Source organism: Hemitrygon akajei, chromosome 3, assembly GCF_048418815.1.
Source record: "Hemitrygon akajei chromosome 3, sHemAka1.3, whole genome shotgun sequence".
Lineage (NCBI taxonomy): Eukaryota > Metazoa > Chordata > Chondrichthyes > Myliobatiformes > Dasyatidae > Hemitrygon > Hemitrygon akajei.
This window is the reverse complement of record NC_133126.1, coordinates 114,504,450-114,517,523: the sequence shown is the minus strand read 5'-3', so window position 1 is coordinate 114,517,523 and position 13,074 is coordinate 114,504,450. Positions and strand designations below refer to the sequence as shown.

At 42.3% G+C, this 13,074-nt stretch overlaps 1 protein-coding gene across 4 annotated transcripts in view; it reads right to left on the bottom strand.

Annotated features, from left to right (window-relative positions):
* LOC140725323 (cilium assembly protein DZIP1L-like) overlaps positions 1–13,074 on the bottom strand; it is a 274,345-nt gene that overhangs the window by 189,321 nt on the left and 71,950 nt on the right. For all 4 annotated transcript variants that reach the window (XM_073040644.1, XM_073040643.1, XM_073040642.1 and 1 more), the window contains exons 2-3: positions 8,488–9,072; positions 1,019–1,103 (exon numbers count right to left, since the gene is read on the bottom strand). In XM_073040644.1, the coding sequence (XP_072896745.1) occupies positions 1,019–1,103; positions 8,488–8,997 (595 nt within the window). In that variant the 5' untranslated portion in view covers positions 8,998–9,072. The remainder of the gene's footprint in view (positions 1–1,018; positions 1,104–8,487; positions 9,073–13,074) is intronic.

Here is a 13,074-nt window from a genome sequence, read left to right as displayed (position 1 = left end):
TCCCAGCAAAGGAGAATCAAAAACTAGAGGGCATGGATTTAAGGTGAAATCCATGGAAAGAATTTAAAGGGACTAGAGGGGCAACATCTTTTCACAGATGGTGGTGCATATATAGATCGAGCTACCTGAGTAAATAGTTGAGGTAACTATGATTACAGTATTTAAAAGACACTTGGACAGGTACATGAATAGTCAAGGTTTAAACGGGCATGGACTAAATGCAAGCAAATAGGCTTCCATGGATTCTACCTGACCTGCTGAGTTCCTCCAGCATTTTGTGTGTGTTGAAATGGGACTAACTTAGATGGGCATTTTGATCACCCTAAACAAACTGGGACAAAGGACCTGTTTCTATGCTGTATTATTCTATGATTACACAACTTTTTTTTCCTGTCTCAACAACATCTCTAGAACCAATTTTCAGGAAGCTATTTAAATGGCAACGACAACAGTTCATCCTCCAAGAGGACCACAAGCATGTCGTGGTTTGGAGGTTTGCATACCTCAATGATCCAGAGAGCTATGCTGGCTGGAGTCAGGGATTTATGCTTTGGCTCTTAGTCGGGTCACCCACACCAATGATGCCAGAATAAGAGTGGTTCCCCCAGTCCTCCAGGTTCAGGGGTTCTGCTCAGGGCTAACATCACTGACTGGTAAAACAATTTTGTTACTGAAACAGCAATGAAGAATCCTTCTATATCTGAGTATAAGGGTATTGCTGAGTCTCTACCCAGAACGTGCATGGCTGACAGTGGTGAAAACTGAGAAGAAGCCACTGACACAATGAAGGAAGCTCTGAACACAACAAGAGGTGGAGAACACAGCAGTGTGCTGGGCAGTGAGTAAGTAACAACAGTTCATCTACTGAATCCCAAATGGAAAGAGTAAGCAAACAAAACCATAGGAATCCTGAGGAAAGCTCAATGCGTCCTGGAACCGTAGGTCATATGCCAAACAATTCCAGCACGTTTGGTTCTGGTTTTAGACCCTGACTGGAAAGCTGAGAAAGACTCCTCACCAGCATGAGTGACCTCTGGGTGGCGCCGCTCGACATGTCCCTGCAGGAAGGAATAGTTCACAAATGCCTTGTCGCAGAGTCGGCACTGCAAAGAAGAAACTGAATCAGAAACTGGGATTTATGTTATGCTCATCGAGTTAAGCTGGACAATGGAACCATTTTCATATATCTATACTCCCCACTTACAACATAGAAGGTGGCTATTCAGCCTATCAAGGTTGTGTGGTTCCCAGAACAATGTAGTATGCCCATTAATATCCCCCACACTCATTCTCACTGCATTCCCATCAACTCTCCTCACAGATTTTACCTACACTCGAGGGGCAATTTACTCCAGCCAATCAACCTACCAACCATCCTGTCTTAGGTATGTGGGAGGATGGGCAGACTCCACTGATAGTACCCAATGTCAAGATTAAATCCAGATCACTAGCACCATGAGGTAGCAGCTCTCATAACTGTGCCACCAATTCAAGAATACAGTCTAAACATCGGATATCTCCAGTTCAGAATCAACACGGTTAAATGCAAATCCCAGTAAAATACACCCAACTGTCACTTACTCTCACACCAACCGTCCTGAAAACTCCCCGGTGTAATGCCAACTTAAAATAGAATTAATAGCTGTAAATCAATGCAAAATCATTGCTGGATTAATACTATACAAACTCATTTCAAGAAAGGTCTTTGTGCCAGAATTGGAGAATTATGTATTGGTTTATTGGTAAAAACATTTATGTACATTCAAAGATTAATTTGGTTAATTGTCTTGTTTCATGTCTTCAATTCCAGGAGCTTCACTTCATCACTTCCAGATTATCATAATTAACTAATGCTCTTCCCACTTGTTAAAGATTACATTTCAGATTTGATTTTTTTCCCACACTTACATCAAAAATTATGAAAACTGCATTGTTTACTTAAAAACAGATACATCCAATCAAATTACATTACTTGGCTCAAAACTTTACTTGAAAAGAGCTTCCCTTCATTTCTTCTAAATTGATAAAACTAATATCCATCTTCAATCACGTATCAATGACCACATTCTCTCTCAGGAAAAGTTATATTTAAAAGTTTGGAACTGATTGTGTTTAAAACTCCTTTTTTAAACCAAGCTACATGATTCCATCATTAACTACAGATTCACTAATCTGAGTTCTGCCAGCATTTTGTGTTTTTTGTTTATCCAGTTGCTGTTCACTGATACAAATCAGTAGAAAGTCTAATAACCATTAGCTGATTTTTTTTGGAGCTTGAACAGCAACCAATCAGAGTTCAGAGGTGACTTCACACAAGTCGAGGAGAGAGCTTTAAAAATCAATGCTTCGTAACCTTTTTTTGTGGAGCTTGAACAGTGGCCATTCAGAGTTTGGGGATTCATTAGCATGGTCAAATAAAAATAAGGCAGAGGTAAGCGGAGTGGCTATTGTTGAAGTGGGACAGTCTTAGAGTAGGAAAACTTCCAGCTTCGGCTCAACAGGCTTGGGCAAAAACAGGCGTGAGCAATGTAAAAGGTTGGGGTCATTCAATGTCTGTAGTGAGATGCTGAAGATGTTCTATAGGTCAGTTGTGGAGAGCGCCCTCTTCTTTGTGGTGGCGTGTTGGGGAGGCAGCATTAAGAAGAGGGACACCTCACGTCTTAATAAGCTGGTAAGGAAGGCGGGCTCTGTCGTGGGCAAAGTACTGGAGAGTATAACATCGGTAGCTGAGCGAAGGGCGCTGAGTAGGCTACGGTCAATTATGTTGAATTTCCCCATGGGGATGAATAAAGTATCTATCTATCTATCTATCTATCTGGTAAGCTTTTTCTTGCTCATTCTTCATCTGTTAGTGTAGAGTTACGGGATTGAAATGGCTTCAGGCACTGTGTCTTGTTCTGTGTGTGAGATGTGGGAATCCTGGGATACCTCCAATCTCCTAGATAACCATACCTGCACCAATTACACTGAGCTGCAGCTCCTCAGAGAACATGTTAAAGAACTGGAGCTGCAACTCGATGACCTTCAGCTCATACGGGAGACTGAGGAGATGATACATAGGAGATGCATGGAGGTAGTCATCCCTAGGTTGCAGGAAGCTGGTGAATGGGTGACTGTCAAGAGAGGGAAGGGAAATAGGTAGCCAGTACAGAGTATTCCTCTAGCCATATCCCTCAATAACAAGCATACCGTTTTAGATACCGTGGGGAGGGAACAAATTACTGGGGAGAGCTGCAGCAACTGGGCCCTAGGCACTGAGTCTGGCACTGTGGCTCAGAGAGAAGGGGTAGAGAAGGGCTGCAGTAGTGATAGGCGTTTCCATAGTCAGAGGAGTAGATACGAGAGTCTGTAGACTCGATAGAGACACCCAGATGGTATGTTGCCTCCCAGGTACCAGGATCAGGGGCATTTCGGATCATTCCCACGACATTCAAACGGGGGAGAGTGAGCAGCCAGATGTCTTGGTACATATTGGTACCAATGACATAGGAAAGAAAAGAGTGGAGGTTCTAAAGAGCGAATTTAGGGAGCTAGGTAGAAAGCTGAAAAGCAAGAACTCCAGGGTAACAATCTCTGGATTACTGCCTGTGCCATGCACAAGAACAGAATGTGTGGCCGAGAAGCTGGTGCAGGGGGCAGGGATTCAAATTTATGGATCATTGGATCTCTTCCAGGGAAGGTGTGACCTGTACAAAAGGGACAGGCTACACCTGAACCCAAGGAGAACCAATATCCTTGTTGGGTGGTTTGCAAGAACTATTAGGAAGGGTTTAAACTAATTTGGCAGTGGGATGGGAACCGGAGTGATAGGGCTGAGGAGAGGGATATTGGCTTATAAGCAGAGGTAGTGGATAGTGAGATTGTCAATAAGGAAAGGCTGATGATAATGCAAAATTGCAGTCAGTGGGATGAGCTGCAGTGTAAAAGGAGGGACAAAATTGAAAAGGGTGACAAATACAGTACTGAATGTGTCATATTTGAAAGTACACAGTACACAAAATAAGGTAGATGATCTTGTAGCGCAGTTAGAGATTGGCAGGTATGACATTGTGGGTATCATGAATTCATCATGGCTGGAAGACGATTGTAGTTAGGAGCTTAATATCCAAGGGTACACAATCAATTGAAAGGACTGGCAGGTAGGCAGAGAAGGAGTGGCTCTGCTGGTAAAAAAATTAAATCAAAGAGGTGACATAGGATTGGAAGATGTAGAATATTGTGCACAGAGTTAAGAAACTGCAAGGGTAAATAGTCCCTGATGGAATTATTTACAGGCCTTCGAACATTAGCCAGGATGTGGTCAATGAATTACAGAAAGAGATTTAAAAAGCACATCAAAAGGACAATGTCACGTTAGTCATGGGGGATTTCAATATACTGATAGATTGGGAAAATCAAATTGATGCTGGATCCCAAGAGAGAGAATTTGTGGAATGCCTCCAAGATGGCTCTTTGGAGCAGCTTGTGGCTGAGCCCACTAGGGGAAAGGCAATTCTGGATTGAGTGTTCTGTAATGAACTGGATATGATTGGGGAGCTTAAGGTAAACAAACCCTTAGGAAACAATAATCATAATATTATAGATATTACCCAGCAGCTTAAGAGGGAGAAGCTGAAGTCAGATATATCAGTACTACAGCTGGTGGAGTAATGGGAATTACAGAGCAATGAGAGAGGTGTTGGCCAAAGTCGACTGGAAGGGAATACTAGCAGGGATGATGGCAGAGCAGCAATGGTTGGAGTTTCTGGAGTAATTCAGAAGGCATAGGTTAGATACATCTCAAAGAAGCAACCCGCCTGAAAAGGGAACTCAAAGCCAACATAAGAGAAAAAGAGAGAGCACAGCAAAATGTAGTGGGAAGTGAGAGGATTGAGAAATGTTTAAAAACCAACAGAAACCAACTAAAAAAAAAATAAAGGGGGTGAAGATGAAATATGAAGGTAAGCTAACTAATAAAATCAAAAATTATGCCAAAAGTTTTCTCAGATATATAAAGAGTAAAGAGTAGATATTGGACCACTGGAAAATGACACTGGAGAGCTAGTAACGGAGGACGAGGGAATGGCTGATGAAGTGAGGTAGCTGAAGACATTGTGGAGGCATTAGTAATGAATTTTCAGGAATCAATAGATTCTGGCATGGTTCCAGAGGAATGGAAAATTGCCAACATCACTCCACACTTCACACTACACAGTTACTGTATAACTGGGATATTAAAGGTGGGCATTTTAAGGTCTAATTTTCAGAACAGCAGAAACTCTATCAATCAGAGTGAAGAGCAAAGTAAAGATGCCTCGAAACGGCGACTCCTCTGCTTTCACCTTCGGAAACTGCCCTATTTCTAACTTTGATATCTCTTTTTCCCTTTTCCAGTGTCTTTTGAAGACCCTGACCTGGAGTTACACCCTTACTTTGGCTCTTTGCAGAAATGAGACCCGCTCTCAGGTTCTCACAACTGGACACTTCTTGATATCCCAAGGACGCGGCCTGGAAGACTTGGGCCTTCAGGGTGCTGGATTTTCGTGGCTCTAGAGACGGGCTGATTCAAGGCCGGTGCCTATGACGGAGACGTTACGGGAGAACACAGAACATCGAGAGTAGCTAGTTAGCTGCCAGTGGTTGTGTGCCCAGAGACTAGAGCCTTGGGGCCAATTCTCTGGGCAAACAGCTGCTCGGAAAAAGTGACACAACAGACTTTTAACATTATAAACCAGCGAGCTGTTTGTTATGTCTCCCCTCTCCCTGTAAAATCAGGGACACCTCTTTTTTCCTTATTAGAGAGAGAGAGAGAGAGAGAGAGAGAGAGAGCCTGTGGTGTGTCCAATTACCAGGTGAATGAGTAGTCTTTGGGGTGCTGCGTCTGTGTCTTTATTGATGCTTTGCTGCACGCTTGAGTGCTCGGTGGAGGACGCCGATGTCTATTTGCTGGTGGGGGGGGGTCGTTGCCTTGCTGCTGCTTGTGCATAAGAGGGGGGAACTGGGGTCCTAACATTTAACTCTCAATCATTCTTTGGGGCACTCCTCTGTTTTTGTGGATGGTTGCGAAGAAAAAGAATCTCAGGATATATATTGTATACATTTCTCTGACATTGAATGTACCTATTGAACCTATTGAATTTCATTTATGCAATCTCCCTGTGCTCTAACTCAGGAGCAAGAAATATAATTTATAGGCTTTACCCAAATAGGCTTCAGTTTTTCCCCCACTTCTTCCCAAAGTTTCTACATCTACACTTGTAGCTTCAAGCATCCAAAGATATACCACATGGAGCAAATTTGTTGGGTCCAGTTTCTCTCAGTTCTCTAGTGTTGGCCGGTTCTAACCCCTGAGTAAACAGAAATGGTTTAACAATAATGTCCTTCTAAATTTCGTGCTTCAAAACTGTTTTACCAAGCAACTGTTTGTGGCATCATGTCTTAAACCAGAAACATGAGAATGTAATCCAAGTCAGAATCCCAGAGGAGACCTTGTCAAAGATGATGCCTGTTAGATGACATAATGTTCTCTTGGGTGGATGTGACTCTATCTAGAGAGGCAAATTTCCCAAGACACCCAGCCGATATCTTTGCTCAAACAACAGAGTCAGATAATTAACATCCCTGCTAATGAGAGTTTGCAGTGTGCTATTTGGCTGCTAGGTGACCTAATTACACCTGCAAGCAGAATACAACATCAGCTTGGAGCACAAACATTCTATGGAATTGGCATGGGTTTTTTTTTACTGAGACAGCACCTTTAAGTGAATGTTTCACAAGGAAAGGCTGTCTGTAATAGAAACATAAAAAAACTGGGTAGTAGGTCAGAATCCAAATTAAGAAAAGTAATAGAACAAGATTGTTGCAATCTTCTCTAAACACTTATTCATCTTTGTTTTACTGCTCTATGCCAAAGCACAGCAGGCAACAAGCTCACATAACACTGCTGGGAATCAAAAATAAAGCCAAGGATGCAGAAAATTTTGTGAATCGGCACAAAAGACGCTGGAAACACTCATTATCAGGCAGCATTTGTGAGAAAAGGTTTAAAAACTTTCTAACTGGCTGCATCACCATCTGGTACAGGAGGGGGCATCTACGGAACAGGATCAAAAGAAGCTCAGAGAGTTGTAAACTTAATCAGGTCCATCACGGGCACTTCCCTCCATAGTGTCTTGAACATCTCCAAGGAGTGATGCTTCAAAAAAGCAGCATCCATCATTAAGGACCCCCATCACCCAGGTGATGGCATGTTCTCATTGCTACCATCAAAAAGCCTGAAGGCACACACTCAGCGATTCAGGGACCGCTTCCTCCCCTCTGCCATCCGGTTTCTGAATGGACATTGAACCCATGAACACTACCTCACTAGTTTTTTATTTCTATTTTTGCACTACTTATTTAACTATTTTTTAGTCAAATGTTAAACAACAAAAATACACACACACACATACATATGTTAACTGCAATTCATGGATTTTTTTCTATTATTATATATTGCATTGTACTGCTGCCACAAAGACAATAAATTTCACAACACACGGTAATATTACTCCTGAGTCTGATAGCTCTGATTTAGAGTCTCAAATCTAAAACGTTAACTGCTTTCCATCCCAGAGACACTGCCTCTTGCAATCCTGTCAAGGCTCTACTGCCAGGATTCCCAGTCATTTACATGTCATGGACCCCTACTATTAACCATGGCATCAGCCAGATTTGAAATAAACTTTCATACTATCCAAATGAAGAAATAATGGGGGTGAATAATGTGCAAAGCGACCTAAATGTTTTTGCTCATAAGCTGCAAAAAAAGTGACCACTTGCAGGTGCAGCCAGTGGTTAGTAAGAAAAATCACAATGGTTATCTCGAAAGGACTGTTGTCTTGAAGTGGGATGTACACGGTGAAGCCACGCCTGAAGTACTGTGTGCAGTTTTGGTCCCCTTATTTCGGAAAAGGCATAAGGGTGTACATCATTGGACACAGTCTATAAGAGAAAAATAAAGTGAATTTTTCCTTCTTTCTTTCTGACAGATCCACTATGCTATATTCAGGGATAAGAAAGCTGTCCAATCATTAGTGGCTAAAGAAATGAGATCAGTATCCTTTTCAATTTAGAAGAATGAGACTGATCTTATTGGGATATCCTTAAGGAACAGGATAGATATGGAAGTGTTTCCACTAGACTTGAAGGAGGGCACACAGTTATGACAGGGGGATGTCACTTAAAACTGAGGTCTGCTGGAATTTCTTCTCACAGCAGGTGGTGAATCTCTGAAATTCTCTGTCCTGGAGGATTGTGGAAGCTGGATCATTGGGTGTATTTAAAGGAAGTAGATTGTTCCAAGACCAAGGAATTGTGAGCAAATGGCTAAGTAGAGGAGATAAGGCCTGGGGCAGATCAGCCAAGATCATATTGAAAGGTGGTGAAGGCTTGAGGAGCCAGTGACCTACTCTCACGCATAAACAGGCAAATCTTTACAAATAGGACTGAGATTGAAGGCACAAGTACCTTATGATAGTTATTGGCTCCTGCCTGTACAAGCAGTTGAAGAGTGGCAATCATCTTCTTGCGACGTCGGCCCTCCTCTTTCACTGCCTTCAGCTCCTCCGTCTTCTTAGCTATTTCCTCCCTGCTCTTCTCCAACTCTTCCAAGGTCAACTGCAGCTGCTCCTCCAGTGCTTGAATGCTGCTTGTGAAGAAATCCTGAGAGTGAAGAAGGTATTCTGTGTTTAGTTGGGCTAGCTTGAATACCTTCAATAAGACTGGGTCAACCGGGTTTTGACAGCAGGGACATCTTTCAGAGTCCAGGTTACAGAAGGTCACACTCATGATGTTCTCCTGGAGGGCAGAAATATCCAGTTCTCTGGCCACTCGCTCCACGTCTATAGCACTGAACCGCCTCCAGTCTATGCTTTCATGTCTTGAACGGAATTTGAAGGCGGGCAACCCACCAGTGCCCAATGGCAAGTTACCAAAGCCCATTCTGAATCCCGTGTACTGGCTCTGCGATGATATCATTAACTCTGCTTGGTGATAAAGCTGTGGTGTCAGGCGGTGGAACTGAGGTTGGTAATAGACATTGCTGAGGAAAGGCTGTGGAGAACAAAAGGAAACATCACTATCAAACCCTCCTGTTTTAAGACTACCATCTCCACAGACCCATGAATAACACATCCCATTCTCACAAGCTACCTAACCATTTATTTTCCCAATCGGAAAAACAATCAGCATTTGGCAATACTTCACCTTTCATCCCCATCCATTAAGGAAGCTGCACACAAGAATTTCTTTACGTCTAATCTTAAATTGCGCTGCACAATTCATGAACCATCCGCACCGACAAGACCTGTGGATGACATTGTGACATAGCTAATAGAGCCATTGCCTTACAGCACCAGGGACCTGGTTCAATCCTGACCTCTAGTACTCTGTGCAGAGTTCATATGTTTTCCCTGTGACTGTGTGGGCTGCCTTCAGGTGATCTGATTTCTTCCCAAATTCTAAAAACATGTGGGTTGGTTGGTTAACTAGCCATTGTAAAACTTCCCTTGTGGGTAGGTAAGTTGTCCCCAGATGAGAGGTAGAATTCCGGGAGATTTTTGACGGGTTTGTAGGATTAGTGCAAATGCTTAAGAGTCGGCACTGACTCCGTGGCCAGAAGGGCTTGTTTCCATTCTGTATCTCACTTTGACTCCACAACAATCCCATTACTTGGCACCACAAGTCAGAAGTGCAGCTGCATTCTTCATAAATATAGTCTTTTGAGGCAAAGTATGGCAAGGAAGCAAGTTTGGGGCAGGGGATGGTGTGGGGAGAATGAGTCACTACAGGAGGACAGAAAAATTGCCAGAGGGGCCAAAGAAGTAGTGTTGAGAGGGAAATCACCAATTGGGAACTAAATGGGAGGACAAATGAGTTCCCACAGGAAGGCAGCAAATAATGGACAGTAGGTGCTTCCCAGAAAAGAAGGCAATAAGTTGAGGTGTTCAAGAGAGGAGGCAGGAAAACAAGGAAGATCACTGACAAACCAGAGAAAAGCTGCAGATGCTGGAAATCCGAGCAACACACACAAAATGCTGGAGGAACTCAGCAGGCCAGGCAGCATCTATGGAAAAAAGTACAGTTGCCGTTTCGGGCCGAAACCCTTCAGCAGGACACAGGAGGATCACTGCGCTGTTTGATATGATAACAGATGAAGTCACAAGACACCTATTCATCCCTTTGAACAGCTTAAACCAATAGACGGTCCTTGTCTCTATCACCTCTCACTTATAGCTGCTCCAAGAAAATTAATTCATTCAACTGCCTTTGCCTGCAAGGAGCTCTAAAGCCCTGACAGTAATCAACAATGATTTAGTGTTGCTGTCATCAGTTTCATTCTGTTCTCAATGCTGAAAGCTTTGCACAGGTGGGAAGTCCTCCTCTGTGGAGGGGCAGTGGATTTGTGCAGAGGGGGAAGGGATGGTAGTATTGGGACCAGTAGCAAAGCAACTCCACTTCCTTGATACTGGTGAATGCTGAATTCTGTTGGTTGAAGCTCACCAACAATAAAGTATTTTTCACCCTTGTTAAGCACGTTTATACTCATAGTAATACTCAATACAGTTAAAGGATGCACATATTTTAAAAGGTTACTGGCTCCATGAAGTGCTGTAAAGACTACAAACTTAAGGTTACAATTGTGGTATGCTTGTTCGTTACTCTATCTGGCTGGATCATATTCCAAAGTTCGAAGTAAATTCATTATGAATATATGTATATGTCACCATGTAATACCTTGAGATTCATTTTCTTACAGACATCACAGTAGAATAGAGAAATACAAAAGAAACAATGAAAAACTACATCAAAGATTGACAAACAACCAATGTGCAAAACCATTTAGTGATCTACTGGCATGCCACAGAGAAACTATAATGGAAAACAAATAAAGAAGACATTTTCCGTATATTTAAAACCGAGAAATCATGCTTCTGCTCTGGATACCTGTTCGGAAGTAAGGAAGATCTCAAACTCTTCATCACAATGAAATCGTCTCCTTCAGCCAACCTTCCTCTGTCTTGCAACCATCTAAGTAAAGAGTGCTAATATATTTTCTTTTCTCATGATGGTCCTTGTCGATATTCTGCTCCCTCCACAAAATACATCAGACAACAGCTCTACTTCACCATCACAGTCATATTCTACCCAGTGCAAAGTTTGATATTGCTTTGAATTAGGAACAAAAGTCTCCAAGTTGACCAACCTTCCTTTCCAACTTCCAGTAAAATTCCGGATACTACGTTTGCTCCTTTCCTTGCATCCCAACCGCAACATTCTTTTCAACCGGGTGGACCTTTAAACTCATCTTAGCAACAGTAACTGTACTTTTAGCCCAGCATCACTACCACAAGACCACCAGTCTCTTTTCCACCATCATCCTTGTGTCAATCTCCAGACTGCCAAAAGCTTAATCATATGCAATACAAGGATTTCCTCATCTGCAGCAATCCTGAATTAAGGCTTATTCCCATTTGGTCCTTGACCTTGTCAACTCTAATTGGCATAAAATGTCAAATTCAATTCTTCCCTATTTTCCCAAATCTCCTCTATTTGCTTACCCCCTCCACGTCTTTACAACCTCCTCCATGTCGTAATCACTCCCTATTTTTACAACCTCTATAGGCATGTCTTCACATACCATCTATTGCCCACAATCACCCACATAACTCATCCGCTAGTTATCAGACTCGTTTGGTGCACATGTTGAATCCATCTGCAGCAAGCACTAAACCCTACTTCCTTATTTCACGGATAGAAACCTGCTCAAAATCTGCATCTTTAACCACAAATCACTCACCCCCCACAACTTTTCTCCACTTTGCTTCGCGTCCAGTTCAGACTCTATGGATTGCTTTTGGGCATTTTTCTTCTATTTGGTTCACCAGTCTCACCAAGGTTTAGAAGGAGAAAATGCAGTTAGGAGCAGACTGGCAATTTGCTCACTTTTAGAGGCATAAAAAAACAAATAAAATAAAAATGTAATAAAGTTTACTTAATACTGTTGTTAAATTTCCTAAAACCATGTAATAAAAACTCTAGTAGGGAAAACAAGGGACAAGTTTTTCCCATGAACATAAATTCTGAGAAGGTGGCATTGCAATTTCTAAGTAGTGAGCATAATTCCTGCAGGATGCAAAGAGCATGACAATATGCAAACAGCAAACTGGCTGTCAGATTATCATCAACACACACAAAATGCTGGTAGAACACAGCAGGCTAGGCAGCATCTATAGGGAGAAGCGATGCCGACGTTTCGGGCCGAGACCCTTCGTCAGGGTCTTGAAGGGTCTCAAAGGGTCTCGGCCTGAAACGTCAACATCGCTTCTCCCTATAGATGCTGCCTAGCCTGTTGTGTTCTACCAGCATTTTGTGTGTGTTGTTGTTTGAATTTCCAGCATCTGCAGATTTCCTCATGTTTGCTATCAGATTATCATGTCTTGTTCAATTAGCTGATTGCAAGGGGACACTAGCAGGAATGATAGCAAAATAGATTGGCTGGAGTTTCTGCGGGTAACTATAAAGGCACAAGTTAAATACATCCCAAAGGTGAGGAAGTATTCTAAAGGGAGGATGAGGAAACTGTGGCTGACAAGGAAGTCAAAGACTGATTAAAAGCAAAAGAGATGGTATATAATATAGCAAAAATTAGTGGGAAGTTAGAGGATTGGGAAGCTTTTAGAGAACAACTGAAGGCAACTAAAAAAATCTATAAGGAGAGAAAAGTTTTAACATGAAGGTAAGCTAGCCAATAATATCAAAGAGGATACTAAAATATTTTCAGTTATATAAAGAGTAAAAGAGAGGTGATGGTGGATATCAGAAAACTGGAACATGACACTGAAGAAGAGTAATAGGGGACAATGAAATGGCGGATGAATTTAATAAGTATTTTGTGTCAATCTTCTCTGTGGAAGACACTAGAAGTATGCCAGAATTCAAAAGAGTCCGGGGGGGGGGGGGGGGGGGTACAGAAGGGAGGATAAGATACTTGGAAAGCTGAAAGGTCCAAAAGTAGATGTCACCTAGACCAGTTCAAATACACCCCAGGGTTCT